Here is a 23,461-nt window from a genome sequence, read left to right on the forward strand (position 1 = left end):
AAGAAGTATATCGAGTCCAGACGCTGCTAAATATACCTGTCAGTCATGTGCCATCATGGAGTATTTTAAGACGGCTGTGCGTTTTGCCACCATACCTGCAGCCAGACCGAAATAACACATGTGAGGCTGTGAAGACAGCATGAGCCTTTGGATTGTGAATGGCTCAGTTTAGACTCTCTCTTTCTTCGAGGTGTGAAAGTCCCTATTGGAACTGTTAGGCCTGTTTGCAGATGCAAAGTGGCAAAGCGTCTTTACTTTGGTGAGAAAAGCTGTGCAGAAAAACTGTGGGTTAATTGGGTATTTCTTGAACTTTTATGTCCCAGTGGTTAATTTTTTATCACTTTTTTTTGTATAATATTATATATATAATGTATACAATTAAAATCTAATAATAATAATAATAATGTAATTTATAATAAATATGGCCATAATGTGTATACAATATATAATATGGCTGTAATATATAAATTCACCATTATATTATTTTTGTTACCTATCTTTTATTATGCATACTACATTTTATTATTATTTTTAATCATAATAATAAAATGTATACATTTTAATAACACTGTCTTTAAGAGCATGCTTGATTAAGATGAAATATGAGACATGATATGTAAAGAAAACATTTAATTTGTTAGCAGATGTTTATATTGTGTGTCGTTTCCAATCAAAGCTGCAATTTTGTCAAATCACGCAAAAAGAGTTAAAATATCAGGCTATGTATTTTTCTGTGTTTAGGATACACAAATTGGTAGCTGTGAAATTAGCCTTAGCAAAACCAAGGTAATTTTATTTAAAAATGCTAAAAATGTCATTTCTATCCCAAAATGTTATTAAACACAATATATTTGGTGGAAATTACACTTTATTGGAAATGTTTATCAAAAAAGAATTGTCTTGTGATGCATATATAATGTCCACTGCTGGACATTTTTAGCGACAAATGCACAGATCTGGGTTTTCTCACTATCCTTTCAAGCTTATCTGAGTGATACTTTCCTACATCTGTGAAGCATTCGGGGTAAACACAGAGAGCTGCTGGTTCACTGTACGGCAGAGCTCATCCTCCTCAGGGACTCGTCTGTCCTTATTTGGGGTGAAACGACAGACCCCGGCCCACAGCAACAGCAGTGCCCTCGCCATCTATTTACAGCTGGGGCAGGGAAGGGGGTCCGGATTATTTCCAAATCTTCCTGAGTGGGTCCGGCCGAATGCTTGTTTAAGAAAGCCAGCCGTGCTGTAGGCCCTTCACTGCACACTTATCAGGGCTGTTTCTCATGACTCACGTCTAAGAGTTGTTTATCTGAATGCCTGGCAGAATCTGTGCTAGACTTACTCACTGCCACTGCGTGACCTGGGACACTTTCCAGAGACGTCTGCGGGGAGCTACCGCTGCTGTAGTTCAGACCAAAATAGAGTGTGTTTTCAGCCCTTATCCCATGCATATCGGGGGAAAATAAGAGCCATAGGGGGACACAAAATACTAAATTGAGAACATTACCAAAACTAGACTGCGTTTGGCTCTTATTTCGTTAGTTGTTTTGCACATTGATTTTAATTCTCATGTTTACTTGCATACAGATCTCCCAAATGGTGTCGGAGGGCAACCGGGAGGGTCTAAACGAAGCCGCGCTCAACCGCTACAATGCTGACCGCCCAACTGCATACAGCAACCCTGCCGCTCCACCTCCTGCTCCAGTAACCACAGCGCCCTCCAGTGGCACCTCCGCTGCTGCGTCCTTCTTTGCCAGGTAAGACGGTGTGCCCTATCAGATACCCGGTACAATGCGGCGCCAGGCGCGACACAAGCGTGTTTTGCTATGTCCAGCCCGACGCAATTATCATTTTCACGTCCTGCGCCATGTTGTTTAAATAGCAAATGCATTTAATAGCATTAATAGCAAATGCCCATTTGTGCGCCCCTGGTCTGAAAACGAGGTGTGTTGGCAATGCTGGCGCGTTGCTATTTTGAGGCAGCTGAAATAGACTGGAAAATGAAACCTGGTCTGAAGTCAATGGCACAATTATTTTATGTTTTTGTTATTTAAAGAGCGCATTAGTTATGTGCGCCTATAGGCGGGTCCACAACACGCGTACACTTTGTCCTGTAGATGGTGTGCTCGCGAGCTATAACCTCTCGCATGATTGCAGAAGCGGTCAGTTTTTCCGCTTGCAAATTCCGCCATGTAAATAGCGAATCCGCCATGGTGCGAGCGCAACTGGCTTTTAAAGGTAATGGGAGATGAGACTCTGACACCCATTACTCATTAAGAGAATAGGGACAACCCTTTTAGACCATGTGCCGGGCGCGCCGACCATTTTTCCTGTCGTTAAACTCGCAAAATTGGATTCGGACACGCCCTAAGTGCACCTGTGCCGTTCACTTTAGACCAACCATGCGCTCAGATCGTTAAAATAGGGCCCTCTAGGTGTGATGTCACATGACCTCACTATGTTGTGTGCTTAGATTAGCGGGTTGCATTTGGCTACAATTCCGTGATACATCCAATTTTCAAACATGGTCAGAGTATGTACTGCATTTAATCATGTATTTTCTGTAAGCATGCAGGTGTGCTGTATACAAACTGGACATTTCCATGTTACCTATGGTGTCATGTTGCTGTTATGGGATTGTGAAGTGTCCATTGGATGCATACTTGAGAATATCAGGTTATCTCACACAGCAAGCCGATGCTTTTAGTCACCATATCCAACCGAGCAATCAGATCATCTGTTTCAAAAACACATCATCCAAATGCACTAGAGATAGATTTATAGAATTTGATCTTCTTTAATGAATTTTTCCTTCTAGAAGACAGCAATTCTTAATAACATGACAGCTTCCCTTGAGCAGGCTCTCGCAAGTCTGAATATGTGATGAGCTTGACGGCCATCTGCAGTCAGCATAAACACTCTGTCTGTCATTTCTCAGTCATAGAAGGGGTGTAGGGGGACTCGAGGTCTGACACTGAGAGTGGTTGCATGTCCTCTCGTGCTTGATCCTTCACTCGCACTCATCATCACAGCTGTCTGTTGTCAACAGGACATTTCTCACACTTGCAAACATACTTGCACAAATGCACAGGCACTGGCAGGTGTTGTCACGTTAATGGTGTCATATGAGATGCTCTGATCACCGGTTGACTTTTTCCCATAGCTGTCTCCCTGTAAAGAATCATTGGATCTAGTGTGGAAGTCCATTTGCCGCTGTTATGATTGTGTGTATTGTCTTTTGAAACAGGTATTATGTCATACTATGGGAAAGACATCCTCTTACCCGATTCGTGCTCTGGTCTGTGTCGCCCGGTGGGGCCTTGGGAGGGGGTGAGGACATAGATCATGGGGTTTTATCGGAGCTGGAGTCGAGGAGGAGAGCGCCGCAAGATAGTGGGAGACGAATGGTCCATGTGAAACCTCAAAACCTCTCGTTTTCGTGAGAGCCTCTAATAAATCAGGCCTTCTACAGCAGCTGGAGTTCATGTATTTTTTGTGTCAGAGGGCTACAGTGGTGGTGGCACTATGATTTTATCTTCTTCTCCCCCATCTTCCTCTTTGTGCCCACTGCTTAGATGCCAGAACACAGGCCACTTGTTAATAAAATCAAAAGAAATCCCGCCTTTCAATTACAGTAATAGCTCACTCCGAAATGAAATTCAAAATGAAGTAATGAATGAAACTCCATAATGAATAAAAAATAATAATTTGCCATCTTCCAAAGCTGCTGTGAGCAAGTAAGACTCACAGTCTTACTGGTGTACAATACAGCGTACATGAATTACCGTAGCAGATCTATACAGGTGGAGCTGGGGAAGGTGGAGGGTTTCTGAAAGCGCGCTGCAACTGCTACAGCAAATGCTGACCAAGTAATTTGTAGGTTGAGCAGCGAGTTCATTGGCTACCGATACAGCAGGAACCAATCAGCTGTGGCCTATAGAGAATGATGCGATTGCAAGCAGATTGAGTTTAGGACCAATCAGCCTGCGCTATCTAGAGTTTCATGACAGAACTTTATAATTTCTTTCTGGTCCACAGAAGTCAGTCATACAGGTTTGGAATGACATGAGGGTGAGTAAATGATGACAGAGTATTAGAATATTATAGAATTTAAAAATATTATTCTGAAAAAGTGTTAGTATCTGATATCTGACATTTCTGATATTGAGATGTTCAACAAACAGTCTTAGATATATGATCTTTGACCATTCCAGTTTGAGTAGTCTTCGAAACACAAATGAAGTCATTATTAATGAAACCTGAGTGCTCTCTGTCCCTCCATCGAAAGTCCAGGAAACCAAAATCCAAAAAAGGTAATTAGAGCATCACAAAATGAAGCAATCGGTTTAATCCAAGTCTTGTGAAGAGATACGATTGCTTTCTAAAAGGAACAGATGCAAATTAGGCTTTTATTTACATGTAAACACACAGAGAGCGTATCACATTGGGTGAACAATGAAACTCATGTATGCGTCACACACTAGAACAAACCTTGTTGGTTTTTACCATGTGGAGCACTCTATGGATGTGTGTCAAACATTATTTAGATAGTTTCCATTTATTTGCCTCAACACATTGGCTGATTCATCATTGTACACATGCTAAACTTGCTAAATATGTTACAAGTTTAAAGTAAATGCACATTGTTCTTAAGCATCTTCCCCCATACTTTATGGATTACGTACGTTTTTGAAAACCGTTGACTTTTAGATTATATTTGTATATGGAGAACAAATGTCAGATCTGTGAGAAAATCTGTCCAATCTGCCGAGAGGCCGTTTAAATCACCTCAGTTATCTGTTGATGACGGTTGAAGATTGGTTCAAATGTCAAATGTCACTACATTTATAGTTAATATTCATAAGAGTACTTTCAGTTGGAAAAGGTTTCAGTCTTTCCTCGTTTGTCCATCGTTTTGTTTTTCATATCTCCTAGCCGTCTATCAAACTGTGGCAATGGGCAGAAAACATTTACAGTAGAAGCCATTTGGCAGCGCCTCTGTTTCTGAATTGTGGTACTTTGTTTTACATGAGGGATAAACAGTTATGATTGATGGCGTTTAGCCTCATCTGTAGAATGAATTGTTATACTGCTTGTGTGCTGTTAATCCCTATGAGAGATCTTACTGTAGATGTATTGCTCAAACACTCTAAATATTTCTTTAATGTTCAGATCACAGAGAGGTTAAGAGGCTTCCATTGTGATTTACTGGCCTCATATCAACCACGCTGGCGGATACCAGACCGAGAGAACGTACTAGATCAGTGGTTCTCGACTGGTGTGTTGCAGACAGCAGGACAAAACAATATTGAATGCAAAGAATTATCTGCAACTAAACTTCTAATCCTGCATAGATAGGAACATAGCACATATATAGGCTTACTTTTAAAAGAGAAGAGAACATTTTTCCCATATCATCTGTTTTAGAAGTCAAAGCTTACTTTATGTGCACAATAAGAACATTTTAAAAATGTTTTGCTGCAAATTCATCAGTACAATATGAACAGGTTAATTAAATTTAATGAATTAATTAAATTAATCGTTCATTATTTTAATTTAATTACTTATAAGAAATTAATTATTATATGCACTATTATATTAGGAATATAATGTTTAATTTATGATAAATAATATAGTTTTCAATATAATGTTAATAATAATTTTAGGAATATTTTTGAAAATGTGTACAGTTCGTCCTTCATGTCCAGAGTAAAATCCTGAAGCAAATTTATAACATATTAAATGCAAACTCCCACGCTTCATGTTCCTATTGATTCTGCATTTTTCAACATGTGTCTGCTGTTCATTTTCCTCTTTCACAGCAGTGAAAAGAGCAGGAGAGAGTGTGCCGTGTGATTTATAACCACCGTGCCCTCATGTGGCAGACAATGTCAGCCATCCTTCGGCAGTAAAAAAAAGAAGGCTGTAAATTTCAGAAGAAGGTGCGGGGTTTACATGAAGGACAGCCCTCTTTTGTGTATATGTGTCTCGGCCTGTTGCTTGACAGGTAAAGACTATCCTGCCAAAGTGTGTGTATGTGTACACCTGGCACACATATTTCTCTTTGTTTGAAACAGGACCGTGTCACACCCCTTGCTCTTTTCCCCTGTCCTTACTCTGTGCTCGCACCTGAAAATTTACAGTCGTCGTAACATGCCTTCTTGAGAGAGTGCTGTGCTTTATGGGACAGGTGTCATGACCTGACCATCCGGATGCGTTCAGTTAAAGATGTGGCAGGGCTGTCAAACTCAACCGCACATCTGTAATTTACACGCCTTCTTTCCAGAAACCGAGAAAGACATTCTGTTCTTCTTTTGATAAATGCGCCACATTTAAATGTTCTAAAAGCCATTTGAACGTTTTACTGTTTATTTAAAAATGCCAGAAAATGAACATTCCTATTATATATACACCATTGCGCATCTCTGAGCAACACATGGAAGTGGGGTTTCGTTCCTGAATTAATCTGTGCTATTAAACTAATATGTTGAGCGAATGATTCCAAAGACTCACTCTTTTTATTAGTGAATAAATCAGTGCTTTGTAACAAATCGGTCCGAAACCGCATATTGTCTGAGTTGGTACTACATTTGAATTTGAATTTACTTCTCGACCGTGTTTTATATTGTATGAAAATGGGTATTATAAATAAAATTCAGACGTACTACTGTTTATAGCCTGGCTCCGCCCTCCTATGTACTTCCGCTCAATTTTCATTTTCCTTCAGTACTAGGTCTGGGATTGTGGTATATTCTTGGGTTTTCTCCGATTATTTTTTTGCAGGTCCAATCAGCGAACAGAGGGAGTGGCTGAGAACGATGACGTTGAGGTTGTGCGCTAGTTGAGTCGTCATACGTTACGACCAAACGTTAGCGATTGGTTATGGATCCAATAGTTTTAAACTTCAACAGAGTACCTGCCTACAAGAAAGTTAATGCTGGTCAATGGAGAGAGGACAGACTCTCTGCACAAATGAAAAGTACGAGAGTCTGGTAGAACCAGGCTACTGATTATCTGCCATGTTGTTTCTATCACGGGACCTACTAGCGCCCATTAAATGCGCACTTCAGAATCTCGGGTGGAAGGTCGGCTTACTGTTTTTTAAATACTATGTATTCAGAGGTACTGCTCTGTTGGCTTACTGTTATGTGCTCTGTACGCATACTTGTAGGGAAGTAATTGATTTCTGACGCAGCGCGTAACTCATCTCAAATACCATTGCTTGTTTAGCTTGGAAAGAATTAGGTTTTTTGAACAAATCGGATGCAAATTATTCAGTGATTCCCTCACACAGTTTAAAGGGCACCTATTATGGAATTTTGAAATTTACCTTTCATGTAGTGTGTAACATAGATCTAAGTGAACAAAAATATCCTGCAAAGTTTGAAATATGAAAGTGCACCGTATATAAAGTTATTGTCTTTCAAAAGTAAGAGTCGACTCGGAGTCATTTTTATGAATCGTTAGAAGACCGAAGCTTTTTCTCTGACTAGATGACGTCAACTTGTCAAGTTATTTGAATACGATACGCCCACTTATTGCGCTCCAAGGAAAACTTGAAAACATCATGGCGACGAGATGCTGTGTTCTGAAGTGCGACACAAAAGACAACTTTTTAATCTGCCCAAGGAGGAGCATTTGAAGACTAAGTGGCTACAATTCACTATACCACAGAAGTATAGTCCGAGCCTTGTGCTTTGTTCGCACCATTTTGAAGACGATTGTTTTTTAAATGCAATCAAACTTGGATTCGAAGGAAGGAATATTGAAGGAAGGTTCAGTTCCAAGTGTATTTGCATCAGCTTCCTCCTCCATATCACAACCTGTAAGTGTTATTAATAATTTTTGCTTTTATATTTTATGTAGCATGCTTAATAATTATTTTGTTTGTTGTGTAGGCTAAGCACCGTTTAGCTTCTAGGTCTTCAATGGCAATTGTATTGAGATATGTGAAGTGTTTGTCGTTGTTTTCGGAGTTGTCTTAAAGAATAGAATAATACCTCGTAGCCTAACGTAACTGCATTTTTTTTAATTTTTTTATTTGTAAAAACGTTATGTTTATGCATCAGGCTAATGCAAACAAAGACTGATTGTGCTTTTACAATATGAACTCTGGGCTATCGCTAACATAACATAACATTAAATTATTTATCTTATTTTTCGTTTTTTACTACAAACTATAAAGCAGTGGACTATAATCATTATTATAACACAATTTAATTGATAAAAGCATCATTGTACTCCGTGTTAAAAATAAGTATTATCTATGTAAACACTGCTGGGTCATCTGACCAATCAACGCAGATTAGCGTCGCGCAAAGGAGGGGTTTGAAAAACGAGTCGTTAAACGATTCATTTGGGAGTCGGTGAGCAAATCAGGTAAAAATAAATGCATATTATACGAAAACAAAAGTGTTTTTTGTCATTGCATGCATGTAAAACTGTTGTTGGGGACTCCCACAACAATATTAGGAACATTTTAAATGTCATAATAGGTGCCCTTTAAGTTCCTGAATGAATCAGTGTTTTGAACGAATCAGTTGAGTGAATGATTCAGTGACTTGCTCATATAGACCATCACTTGTTTTGTTTCGAGTAAATTCGTGTTTTTGAATAAAACGGTTGAGCAAATGACTCAATGATTCACTCACAAAGGTTTAGTTAATGGACGAGTTGGTTGAGTGTCATAAAGTAAAGTGTAATGTAACCTGCAGGAAGAGTCATTAAAGATACAATATGTAATTGTTTTAGAATTGACGCAAAATTTCCTGCGGAATTATGGAACTTGTCGTCAAACCGATGGATCTAATAATGTTTATGGATGAGTGAATACATTGATGTTTTATCATGACTGTGGTATGAAGCAGGGTGCGATTGCTAATAAGAGACAGATATCATCGCCGCACACATGAGTCCCGCGGATATTAAAGGTGGGGTATGTAATTCTCTTTTTTGGCCATTTTTTCAAAATCATTTAAAATCCTATTCCTAACCCACTTACAGCCACTGAGTTAGAAGCACTGAAATAAAAATTAAGCAATTTAATCATCTGTGGAATGGGCAGGACTCAAAAAACTCCAGCTAATAATTTCCAAGACCACCTAGAATCATTGGACAGTAAGTGCGTCAATCAATCGGTCGTACCATACCCCCCCCATCCATGTCCTGTTCTTTGAATGGGTGGAGTCAAAGGAAAGAAGGACCATTTGAGTTGTGTATTTTCAAAATCTGCCAGCCGTTTTGCAAATCACATACCCCACCTTTAAGGAATAAGGACATTTAATTCTACCGAACTACCCGCAAGTGCTGAATTACTACTCACAAAGGTCAGTTTATTAGACAAATTAAACTTGTGAGGCAACGCAGCGCTGTTTCACTTGGTCTACACTATCACACTAAACTGCATTTGAGTGTGTTGAAAGTTATAATGTTGTGTTAGTTTGCTTGCTATATGAGACTAACAGTAAGCTAGATCAACATTAAAATAACATACAGTTCTCCTTTTTTCCCAAAATCTGCTTGCCATGGTCCATAATGTTTGAACGAAACAACAACAGTGTGCAGCTAGACGTTACGCACTAGTACGCAGTTGTCCACGTCTGTCGCCATGGTTACTATGGCAGTACGAGCGGCCGGGACGGTTTTCCGGGACGACAATTATTTAAAATTGGAATTTCTCTGAAATTAAAAATCTTTGGTAACTTTTGGGATATTGTAAGTACACAAATGCACGAAATATATAACACTGTGTAAGTGATTTTTGGAAATTTTATTGCAAAAATATTACATAATGTAGCTTTAATTCATCTCCATGATAATACCTCAAACGTAAATCCATAATCAATTGATATGATTTCCTTCAAACTTAAAAAAAAACCTTTCAGAAAATGATTGTATTTTAAATAACCATGCAGTTATTTTATTAAATATGGTATTTTGGTGAAACTATGGTGAAGTCTCATTTTTCACAAGTGGATTTACTAACCCTGTGTTGGCTCCGTCAGCGCCAGTCTACGAGTTGCTGTCTGCTGTTGGCACACGATGAATAGCTGATCTGACTGCATGAGAGACTCTATCATCAGCCTTGCTCACCGGAGTCAGGGGGCCAACCGTCACCCCTGTGCAACCATGCCTGACTTTTCAACAGTCCCTCCTCTCTTTTCCTTTGCTTCACTCACCCATGTCACGTTCCTGTGGCTCTCGTTTGTTCTGGCGGGACCCCTGATCCCTGGTCTCGGCCGCTGCACTTTAAGTAAGGACACACTGACCTAAAATGGTACAGCGGGTTGCCCATAAGGAAGTGTTCTTTTTAATGATTTTTGTTGTGGAAAAAGCCTTTCAGTGTTATGGTTTCTTATCTACAGTAGAGCTCTGGCTGTGTCTGTTCTGTGTAACAGTCTCCATGCTTTCCTATATGGATATTTATCTCTCACTGTATTAGTAATCATTCTTCTCATTGTTTAAAGTGGGATTCCGTGCGATCTGAAGTCTATACACCTAGATTTGCTTGCGGGTATCCCAATTTTTCACTCTCCTAAAGGAAGTTCCTGTGCTGTAAGGTGATCTTGGGAGCGCTCTAAAGCCCTGTTCTCGTATCGTTTAGATCTATTTCTAGATCTGCCTTGGACCAGTCAGTTGTGCTATCCCAGGTGTGTTGGCACAGGAATGAGTCTCTGCCGTGCAGAAGGGAAAATTGACATCTCAGCAATGGCTTAATTCCAGTACAGGTCGTTCTCCTCCTCTTTCTCTATCCATCTGCTTCTCCTCCACCCTCACATCCCTGCTGTACCCCACATCTAAACACCCTCCCCAGAGCCCTGCGGTATGATTATCTGTAACCTGGTTGGTTAGTTTAAAAAAATACAATCCATCTTACTGTATATACAGGTGAAACTCGAAAAATGTGAATATTGTGCAAAAGTTCATTTATTTCAATTCTACTTGGTGAAAGGTGAAACTAATATATTATATAGACTCATTACATGCAAAGTGAGATATTTCACGCCTTTATTTGTTATCATTTTGATGATTATGGCTTACAGCTTATGAAAACCCCAAATTCAAAATTAGAATATTGTGAAAAGCTGTTTTTTATAGCTGTAAGCCACAATCATCAAAATGATAACAGTGAAATATCAAAAGAAGTGAAATATCTCACTTTGCATGTAATTAGTTTTACCTTTTAAGTTGAATTACTGAAATAAATGAAATAAATTTTTTTCGAATTTCACCTATATTTGTGAATGATCTCATATTTTCAAGATTATATCATAAATATCATATTGTATATAAAATATGAAAAATGTCCTGCCAATATTTGCATATATAAATGAATGTACAATTTTTATAACAGTCTTTTTATTATTTAATAAAAATTAATTATTTTTTGAAATTGCTTACAAAGACAAAAATGTAATTATTTATTTATTTACTAAATAAATAAATAAATAAATAACAACTACCTAAATTTCCCTGCCTGTCTTAAAATGCGTGCTTAAATATTTTCATATTCCTATTTGCATATATAAGTATTTTAAAAAAATATATTTTAAATATATTTATGAAATAGTTTACAAAGATATTTATTTATGAATGCCTACATTTTTCCTGCCTGCATAAAATGCCTGCTTAAATTTCCTTTTAGAACAGCATTAGATTTATATATTTTGTTTGGAAAACAGAACCCCTTCTTCACTGTTAATTTTTAATACACTCATTCTCATTCTTTTCCCCTGATGAAGAGACTTAATCAGAAACATATTTCTTGCACTGTATTCTGATCCTTTCACTGTGCTCTACAGATGGTTTGTGTGTGAACGAATGAAGGTGGGGTGCGGGGTACGTACCCCAGAGATGATATAATGCGAGCAGCCATGCATAACCGCGGCCACTGTCAGTATGTGCAGTATGTGTCGTTTTGTTCATTAACTCTCCCGTGCCGTACCGCCCCCCCTCTGCGCCTCTCAGCGCACCACCTTCTTACTTCACCGTGGCCTTTAAAACAAGCAGGGTCGCCTCAGAAACCCCTCACATCAGCACTGACCCCTCCATCGCGGGACCAACCCCCTCCTCTGCAACCCTCTCTCCCCCCACACGCTTGAATGATCGATTGAGCTGCCGAACGTGCGGGACAGCGGGGCGTGAGGAGAGTGAGAGGTTTCATTAGTGTCCCTCTAAAGAGCCCAGCCACATTTATTCCATAAATATTCGCCTTAGGGGATGCCTGTCTCTGAAGGCATTTCAGTACAGCAGTGCTTGGCGTGTGTGTATATATAGATATGTATATTAATGTCTGACTGACACTTTTGCTCTAAATTAGCCTATCCTCATTATTTCCACCTAGAGCCGCAGTTCAGATTTATTTTGTGGGGGAAATTTGTCTTTTTGAGGGGAGGTATAGACTTATGGTTGTTCCCTCATTGACTATAAAGCTTTCTTTGACTTATAAGCGACCACCTACCTAGCAACACCTCAAGAATACCCTAGAAAAGTTAAATAATCATAGCAACACTGATTTTTTTTTTGTGTATGTGTATTCGCTGTGATATGTAATACATTTTCTAATGAACCTGATCGTGAATGTTACAGGCAAGTGGATACAAGCGTGTATAGAACAACAGCCCTTAGTCTATGAGACCATAACAGTGATTTTTTTTTCAAAGCTAGAATTATGATTCATAAAGACGACGACCCTGAGCTGCAAGCAATGAACTTTACCCCTTTTTCTTTGAAACGTCTCTCTCTCGTTCCCATTCATCTTGTTTGACAGGAATGAGGGGGCACTTAAAAATCAGGGCAATTAACTCCTGATCCAATCCATTTAGCTGTGAGAGGATGTGAGCGATCACTTAAAGTGTGTCACAAAGCAGTGACAAGTGGACATCAGGCCTTATAATGACCCCTACATAAATTATAAATGCAGGCTGAAGCCAGAGATGATTATGAGCTCTTTCTGCGCCATAACATAGAAATTGAGTTGAACACGTCCAATGTAATATTCAGAATAATGGCCATTTAGGCTTTTCATTTGGGAGATTTTGAATCTTTTACAGTACACTTGGTCCCAAACTGGAATATTTGTTTCCATTCTACTAAATTGAACGATTAGGTCTTATATTTACAGATAAATTAGCATTGATTCTGCTATAGAGGACAATTAGAGCATGCTCCCATGGTTAATTGATACAGTTTGACTCACCAGGCCAGCCGTACGCACATCAGGACCTTTAGGACCCTGTGATCGTGGCGAGTTAGTATCTAACAAGCTACGGCCAAATGACATGCTTAAGCATAGAGGTTAATAATATAACAGGCCCGGAGTCAGCCATTGATGAGAGCTGCAATAATTCTGATGATAATCATGGTAATTACTATCAGCATTATCACTCAGAGGCATGAAATTGACCTCTAGAGATCAGTGAAGGCCTTTATTGAAGATAAGAGCCTGCAGCTCCATTTGCGGATCTAATTAAATGTAAATAGAGGGAGAGTATGCCTACAATTCCCACAATTCCATTACACTGCCAGTGGCTACTGTAGCTTGGAATAAAGGGAACCAGAGCCAAAACTCTCCACCCACACATTATGGCTTTGTTCCAAAGTTTAGTGAGCTGTTCTACAGAGACAACTGACTTCTACGACAGCATTCTCACTGATAGGGAACTATATAAGACACCAGTTTTGATCTACATGGGCAAAAAGTCTGTGCAACTTACTGTATATGTATATATGTATAGCTTCACTATATATATACCGGTATGTATTTATATTATTATGTTTTAGAACAAATCCCATTATTATAATACATTATATTTTATTATGAATTATATATATATATATATATATATATATATATATATATAAAAAAAAAATATAATATAATTAATATATATATCATATTATGGGATATAATTCACCCCCCCCCCCTCATTTTTTTATTTTTTTATTTTTAAATGTGGTATCATTGGACAGTCTTTGTGATGGGAATGTGCCAATGCCTTAAAATGCTACCTATGTAGTCAGCTCTAGGTTTTGGCACAAAGCTCATGACTATTGAACGTTGAGAACTTTGTTGTCCAATTACAGCAACCCCTCGCCTCCCTGTCCCATGTTTCCTGCCCTGGCTGACATTATTCATTTTGGAGGGCACCCTGGAGCCAGTGAAGCAGAGAATCTTTGGTACTATAAATGGATACACAGACCCTTTGGTCTCAATTGAGTCTGATGTTCTTCTACACTCCAGATCTAGAATATTATGTAGAATATTCTCAACACAAATATTCAGTGGCCTGATAAAGCAGTTTTATGTAATATTTAATGCATGTTGAGACAACATCATGTTAAAATTGACCCTATTTACATCTGAAATGTATGTACACCAAATGACTATTTAGGCATCATTTTAGGCTCCTTTTGTAGGTAATGCAGCCTTTAAAGTTAAATTGTCAATATTTAACAGTAATTATCACTCTGAAATGTGTCGCTTTATAATAATATTGATCAATATTATACTGTTTTATACTGATTAGAATATTAACAACATAATATTGATCATTCCAGAATTCTGACACATCTAATGATTTTCCTTATGGTCCAATTCAGAAATATGAGGATTTGGTATCAACCATGTTGTTTCATTCCTACATTTGTCCTTTATCGTCTGAGTCACACAATATGACCATCAGTCAGTCCCTTTTTCAGCTGTTAACTAGCGTCACCATAGTAACAGCAGATTCTATACTGGTGTGTTCTTCCGTCTGCAGTTAGCAGTAACGGATCTGGCCTTCAGGAGGCTTAGATCACCTCAGCACCACTTGGTTATGCAATTTATGTCTTGTTTGAAGGCCAAAAAACATTCCGATTTCCGTGTAGGCTTTTTAGCTCAACAGGAACAACCTGTTTTACTTTCAAGTGACATATTTCAGAGTGAAACAGGAATTGAACTACCTCTACAGAGGCTGCAAGTCTGTGCACCTCCTCTGACTGGGCTTAGAATTTAATTTTATAATGAATTATAAATTATATGCTTTTTTATTATTTAAATATTGTATTATTATTTTGGATATTATTATATTTAATAATTAATTATTAATTGTATATATTTTATTAAAGTTAATAATTCTTTTTTTATATTAGGCCTATATATACACTATATTATATAAGACTTTGAATAATTCTTATTTATATATAGCCGCGTTTTAGACAGCGTGCAAATAAGTTCTCTTTCACATCTACTTGCGCTTGAACGGACAAATTCACACAAAATTGTCAACATTTTAAAAATGTAAAATAGATTTTTCAGTCATCACAATGAATGGAAAATGCAAACGACTCATTTTGAGACACTGGTTATGATTTATGGGAATATACTTTTTTTTTTTTTTACCATTATAGGTTGGTTGTGCACACACACTACCGACACACATTTATGTTCCAACACCATGTAAAAGTGAATTTTGCATAATAGGTCCCCTTTTAAAGTGACAGTAGCCTAATATATCCTGCTGCTGCCTGAGTTTTTAATCTTAATCAAACAACAAAAGACAAAGAAAAAATCACTCACTGCTCTTGACTGAATATCTTTTGTAACCTAATTAAGAATTCTTTTTTTTTTTTTTTTTTTTTGATGGCCATGCTTAAGACCAGCATGTTCTAAAATAGAGATCATCATAGTACATCATTCTATTCTATTGTATTCTATTCTATTCTATTCTATTCTATTGTATTCTATTCTATTCTATTCTATTCTATTCTATTCTATTCTATTCTATTCTATTCTATTCTATTCTATTCTATTCTAGTATGCGCAGTAGTTGAATTATGCTGCCCTGCTCAATAAGTATAGACTGATCGGGCTGTTTCTTTGGCCTTCCACTACCATGGCTTTGCCTATGCTGACTCACTAAGGCAGCATTCCGATTCAAAGCGCTCTATTTTTTGCTTGAGCGGTCTCACCCTCTGTGGTTTGTTTGATGATCCAGTGAAGAAGCAGCTTGGCTGTCTGGGAGAACCTTATCTGCAGAAACAGCCTCCAAGCGCTGTACAATCTCACAGGTCAGAATTGTGGGGATTTATACATGGGTCCAACTCCTCTGGTTATGCTCTATTTTAGCATCTTCATCCTGTTGACAGTGAAATATCATCACACAATATAGACTCCTTTACATACAATTTGCTGATTATTTGTCTTTTATGAGCGCAGAAGAATAAGAACTTTAATCATATAGAATATGAACAAATGAATGGCACAGATATGTAATGAAAGACAGACTTTAAACCATCATGGAATGCTAGAACTCTTTTACAGCACACTAATGGGTTTATTTTTTAAGCACTACAGCAGCAAAGCCAGCGAGGAGAGAGCTATAGGGGGAAATAAAATCATTTTATAGTTAAAAATATGTTTGGGAGAAGTAATTTTTTCATGGGATTGCTCTGATTGGTTTAATCTGAGCAGGCTGACGTTAGACCCCAAAATAAATGCTCCTCAGCCCCGTCAATTAACTCTCATAATGGCTCATTAGGTATTCCAGATACTAACTAAAGTAAACAGCTTTATTAGCAGCAGATCTGTTGAAATCTGAAAACTGTGGCATCGTTCGGCAAAGGGGTTGTGCGGAAAGATTAATAAATTAGTGATTAATTTTCAAACCAGGCCCAAAACCTAAACCATGTTAGAAGTATGCATACAAAAGAGGCTGAGAGATAGTGCCAGTCAAGCTTTTAATGAGTGAGGCGTTTAATTAGAATCCCGGGGCTATGGAGTTCTGCTCATTTAAATATGAATAACCATTGCGAGTTATGTTAGCTACAGCTTAAGTCTGAAGGAATCAGCAGCATGCTGATTTTTGTGTGTGTTCATCTGTTCATGTTTTTTTGGCTAATTTTGCCCACGACCCCTTGCGCTATTGCAAGTCTAGAATTCTGGAAATGCTATTCTGAAGCTAAAATTTAATTAATGAATTTAAAGACAAATGAATTGCAGACCACAAAAGTCATATTCAACTATTAAAAAACATTTTCAGATATATATTATTAAATACGTTTCAAAATGTAAAAAAATGCCCCAAAATAAATTGCAAATATATTTACATAAATAAATTTGTAACACGTTTTTAATTGCTTATATTTTCTCATATACACTACCATTAAAAAATTGTGGGTGGTCATTTTTTTTTCATGTTTTTGAAAGAAGTCTCTTATGCTCACCAAGCATTTATTTGATCAACAATACAGCAAAAATCATATTATATTCTAAAATCTAATTTATCCTTCTGATGGCAAGAATTCCATTGCTATTCCAAATTCAGCCATAGTCTTAAACTCAAAACTCAAAAGTATGAACTTTCCCATTGCAAGCCAGACAGCAACATAGTGTCGGCCCAGATCCGGCCCACATCTGGTACGCGTTGAATCCACATGTATCAGATGTGGCCCGGATCTGGGCCGACACAAAGTCAAACTGTCCATCCACTGAAAACCCATTTGAAATGTTCTACTTAATAAGGCTTATCGGCAAAAACGCTCACATATATGTACTGTAGCTGCTGCCTGTTTATCTCTCCTCCCCACTCATTATGCAAGCGAATCCCCTTTAATCTGCACCATATGGGAAGAACGCTGACTAATTAGAAGCGATATGTAACAGACATTTTCGTTGTGTATGATGTTAAAGCTTTACGGTGTGCGATATAGCAGTGGGAACGCTGTGGCCTGCCTCTTTCATGCTCTATGTTTGGGGTTGAATCTCTATGCGGCGGCTCTGCAGCTGTGGATCAGAGCAGGATGTATGAAAAGTGACAGGGAAATTAGACAACAGCCCCTCTGACACAAAGCACCGCCAGAACACGACTGCAGGTTGACTGCAGGCCCTTTTTTTTCCAGTGCCGCAGCAGTGAAACGGTGTCACCCAGAAATGTCTAAGGATGTTCTGAGTCCTTTGGAGATGAAGGTTGTTTTAAGGACAATAGGGAAGTTCAGTGTTTCTGGCTATACAGAGAGCTGACGTTATACGGACATTATTAGCCTACTGGGCACGTCTGACCCGGTGGATTACTCACTTTGTGCTTTGGCTTAACATGATCTAAACCTAATCTTTTGTGTCTTAGTCTTTTGTATATTTTATGACTTCAGTGTCTTTCTGTAGTATTGTTATGAAAAAGAGACCTATTAAAATGCTGTTTTTAAAGGAATAGCTCATGCCAAAATTAACATTCTGGCCCTGTTTACACCTGGTATTAAGATGTGTTTTGGTCGATCGGATCACAAGTAGACGAGGGAGATGCATTCCCGTTTACACCCGGTGTTTTAATCCATCTCTATTGTCCACTTTCAACAACTTCTGTCCTGATTTTAGCCGAAAAAGTTGAAATCCCGTCTGGCTTGCACGCTTCCCATAGTGTTTATGCATTAGGTCAATAGGCATAGAGTAGGTTGTCTTTTGTGGATGTTCAAATGCATTCGATCACATGACCGTTTACACTACGAAAGCAAACCGGTCGAATGCGTTTTCGACTGGAAGTGGTCAAAAGTGGACAAACTCAAACCGTATAAGACACCATTTTAGTGTTTATGATCCGATTGACAAACATGCATCTTAATAGCAGGTGTAAACAGGGCCTCAGGCATCTCTTACTCACTCTCATGTCATTCAAAACCTTTCGTTCTTCCATGGAACACAACAGAAGATATTTTGGAGAATGTTTCTGTCTATACAATGAAAGTCCTTTTTTGTGTTATGCAAAAGAAATAAAGTCATACAGGTTTGGAACCTCATGAGATGAGTAAATATTGACAGTATTACATTTTTTTTTTTAACTATCCCTTTAAATCACGAGGCACGTAGAACCAGTGACATTACTGGCATTAAATCCAATGTAATGCATCTTGAGGTGGCAAGTCTGAATATGTGCAAGCGTGAATTAATTTTAGAGTACAATACAATTTAGAGGGATCTGTTATCAGAGGTAACTGTCTAAATATGTATTTCAGAAATGTACATATACAAAATCACAGTTATCTAAAAATGTATTCAAACAATGTAATAATTTAAGGCATAAACAATGAGCTCATTGAAGTAATTAATACTTGTTTGTTAACAAATGATTATGACATTAAGAAAAATGTAGCATTGGTGCATATTGATTAAGAGTATAGGACAAAAGGACAAAATTCATATTGTTTTTATGCTCCTTTTTGGTCCTTTTCGAAGAACTACAGAACTTCAACAAATGTATTGACCTGGGTTGCGTTCCAGTACACTTTTAGACACGCGCTTGCGAACTTCCCTAAGCACTTCCCCTCGGGGGAATCCCTGCCGCCATTTTGAAGTGCGTTCCACTTCGTGAAGGTATATTCGCGGGTTTTCTCCGGTCAATTTTTTACTGGTCCAATCAGCGAATAGAGGGAGTGGCTGAGAACGATGACGTTGAGGTCGTGCGCTAGTTTGAGTTGAAGTTTCGTCACGACCAAACGTTAGCGATTGCGGCAGATCCAGAGTGGCTCTGGGCAGATCCAATAGTTTTAAACTTCAACAGAGTGCCCGCCTTCAAGGAAGTTAACGCTTGTCAATGGAGAGTGACCAGACTCTCTGTACAAATAAAATGTATGAGAGTCTGGTAGGACCAGGCTAATTCTTCATATGATGTAACGAGCACATCGGGTGTTATAGGAAGTGTACAACAAAACTAAATCAACACTGAACTGACTTCAGCTGAACAATGACACTGTTTACTTTTAGAAAAGCTGCTTTGAAACAATCTGTATTGCATAAAGCGTTATTTAAATAAAGGTGATTCGACTTGACTTCAATGCCAACCTCTTAAAGTCCTACATACATGTCTTGATAAGAATTTATTTAATGAATGAGACATTCAGTACATTAACAAATTAGAATTGGAAAACGAAAAAAGTGTTAATTAAGACAATTATGTTGAGTGAATGAATCATGTTGTCTTGATTTTTGCCACTTTTCATTTTCCTTTTAATTTTTTGTTGCTGTTTTCATGTCTTCAGCTTCAATTGAAGTTTAGAGTTAAGAGTCTCCTTTTAACATATTATCTTGCCCTCATTCTCATCGGTGCAGCCTAAAACATGATCAGTCAGATTCTGCCTGCATTATTTATCCCCTCTCAGAACATTGGGCACGTATTCTGGTGTCATTTAGTTTTCTGCCACTGCTGTCTGATTTTCTGCAACAGTATAGAAAGTGAGTGCAGAGGTGCCTGAGCTCTGGGTCCAACTTTACTGTTGCCTGTGGTGTTGAAAAGAAATCCTTGGAGAAGTGTGAGGTATGTTACAGATGGAGAGAGTGAGACAGAGCGGGAGTGAGAGAGAGAGAGAGAGAGAACAAGACTGTTGCAGAGATTGAATAGAAGACATTATCAGCTGAGCACAGGGGCTGAGAGGCGGCAATGTGATGTTGTTCCTGTCGGTGTCTTTCCTGCATCCTGTTTGGATGTTCTTAGCTGGTCTTGCTTCATCTGGAGCCTGGACATTATTTCCTGGTCAATGTAATCAGAGGGATAAGCCAAACAGAGACATGGAGGACAGAAACTGAGAAAGAAGTGTGAGGGAGAGGAAGAGAAGGGCAATGAACGAGAGAGAGAGAGACATGGGATTGGAGAGACGGAGCGTAGGCAGTCGGGAGTGCTCAGGTGTGGGAATTAAGCTATCTGCTCGCTGCCGAGGAATCGCTTCGATCTGCTGCGGATACATTAAAGGAGGGGCGCTTAACATTATCTACCAACCACATAAACCACAACATGGAGAACTAATGGATTCATGATGAGCTGCCAAACTCTACATTCAATCTCGTGGATACTTGTTTAAGAGGAAAACAGAACTGGACACTTAAGGGTCCTCGGCCTCCTAAATGATGGACAGGTGAGAAACAAGTAATCTTTTTCTCTAGCCTCACTGGACAAAAATGTCCTACTAGTGTTGTCTGCCAAGGTGAGCATTACTATGCAGTTTGCTCATACAATACAATCAGATAATACAATCTCTTACATTTTTGTCTTAACAATCTCATTGCATTCAATCCGCTGTTGTGTTGTTTAGCATGCTATTGCTAGCTAAATAGTTAATTTGAAAGAGATTGGTTTGGAGCTAGTTTGGAGTATAGTTTTATTAGGACTTACTTCAGACAGGTTTGCACTACTCAAGGTATCTGAGGTAAGTCTATATATATACTGTAGTAGAGTTATGTTCAGAAACTCAAGGTTAAGGTTAACTTAAGATTAAGAATAGACTTAGTTCACACCAAGGTCAGTAACTATAACTATATTTATTCTAATTATTCTAACTATATTATTGGAATCACTTTCATAATTATCAAACAGCATTTAAAGTGGCTTATAATAAACAGAACGTTATTGTGCGTTTGTGTGGACGCTAATATATTTATTGTTATAGTTTTCATTCTTGGTGAGCAAGCCATTACTTAAGTAAAATGTACATTAGCAACCACATAGCAATGCCTCGGTAACCACTCTGAAAACCTCAGCAATGTCATAGCAACGTGTGGACAACTAGAAGACCATAGCAGCCGTATGGCAATGCCCTGGCAACCACTCAAAACACCATAGCAACACCATAGCAACATGCTGACAACCAGAAGACCATAGCAGATGTATGGAAATGCCCTGGCAACTACTCAAAACAACATAGCAACACCATAGCAACGTGCTGACAACCAGAAGACCATAGCAGCTGTATGGTAATGCTCTGGCAACCACTCAAAACACCATAGCAACATGCTGACAACCAGAATACCATAGCATCTGTATAGCAATGCCCTGGCAACCACTCAAAACACCATATCAACGTGCTGACAACCAGAAGACCACAGCAGCTGTATGGCAATGCCGTGACAACCACCCAGAACACCCTAGCAACACCATATCAATATGCTGACTACCAGAAGACCATAGCAGCTGTATGGTAATACTCTGGCAACCACCCAGAACACTCTAGCAACACCATAGCAATGTGCTGACTACCTGAAGACCATAGCAGCTGTATGGCAATAACCTGAAAAACACCCAGAACACACTAACAACACCATAGCAACATACTGACTACCAGAAGACAATGGCAGCTGTATGGAAATGCCCTGGCAACCACCCAGAAGCATAGCTTCTGTGCTGACAACCAGAAGACCATAACAATTATACGGAACACCCTAGCAATGCCACAACAACACGGTGGCAACCAGTAGTCTTTTGTAACTGTATGACAATACCATGGCAACCACCCAGGACACCATAGAAGACCATAGCAACTATATGGCAATGCTATAGTAACCACACAGAACACCCCAGCAACACCATAGTAACGTGCTGACAACCAGAAGACCACAGCAGCTGTATGGTAATGCCCTGAAAACAACTAGCATCACGGCAGCGTGTTTTGTTCAGTTAATTGTAGTTATATTTTCGACTGAGCTTTAATTTAATTGCTAGGTCATTTTATTTTGTGTTTATATATTACGTTATGTGCTTATATGCCAGTTAAGATGGCTTAAGGTGTATGTATGTTGTACTTTAGTGGAGATGATGATGATGAGGAGAGATGTTGTCTGTTTCCTAAATTGGAGCGTTCCTCTAAGAAGCTATTTAAAGAAATCTCATTAACGCCTCTGCAAAATAACACAATCTCGGCTGCGTTCGGTTCAAGCCAATTCAAGCAAAGTGTCCACTTAATTTTCATCCAATTTCTCCGTTTACGTGTTTTGGCTTTTAACAAGAATCATTTCCATCTATTCTCTTCAGGCCTTTCTCAGGCAGGTAACAACGAACTGTACACTGTTTATTTATGTTGGACAGGATGGCTCAAATTAGAAGCATATGGCAGAGACAACAGTTTGCGTCAAACTTTATGAGACTTTGCTTGTCAGCTCATTAAGGTTTTGGTCAGTATGTTCATTAAAAGTGTGTGTGAGAGAGAAAACTGTTTTCCTGACATTAATGAGTGTCACAATAATTACCTCTTTTTGCACTTCACACAACGCCTTGGAGCTCAGCCATGTACTTCGTCACAACCCTTTAGGGGCTACACACAAGTTTTACACACAAACAAACATTCCCCTGACAATGCATCCAGGTGATAATTTGTCTCATTTCTGAGGAAGTTTCCTCTTTCTGTTGGCGTCCAAAGTGCTGATGATTTCATTGCTAGCACAGTAACTGTATCTCCAGACCTGATTTATACACAAACACTGAGTGTTATTATTACTTCCAGCTATATTTTCACCATCTCTTATCTGCCAGGATGTTTATTATTTTTACCTCGTTTTTTCCCCTTACAGTAACCACTTCGCTCCACTCCTCTCAACAGAAATTTGATCAGTTCGCAAAATATTTTCTTTGCTTTATAAAATAGGGGTCCAAACCCCAGCGCTCAAGTTCTTCTACGATAGCCGGAGGGTGAAGGTGTATTTTTTATATGATGTGAAGTAATTTTA

At 38.6% G+C, this 23,461-nt stretch overlaps 1 protein-coding gene across 1 annotated transcript in view; it reads left to right on the forward strand.

Annotated features, from left to right (window-relative positions):
- Positions 1-23,461, forward strand: part of kif26ba (kinesin family member 26Ba) — a 98,231-nt gene that overhangs the window by 41,421 nt on the left and 33,349 nt on the right. Inside the window, exon 4 of the mRNA XM_079632816.1 lies at positions 1,585-1,754. Coding sequence (XP_079488942.1) covers positions 1,585-1,754 — 170 coding nt within the window. The remainder of the gene's footprint in view (positions 1-1,584; positions 1,755-23,461) is intronic.

Source organism: Phoxinus phoxinus (genome assembly GCF_949152265.1).
Source record: "Phoxinus phoxinus genome assembly, chromosome: 13".
NCBI lineage: Eukaryota > Metazoa > Chordata > Actinopteri > Cypriniformes > Leuciscidae > Phoxinus > Phoxinus phoxinus.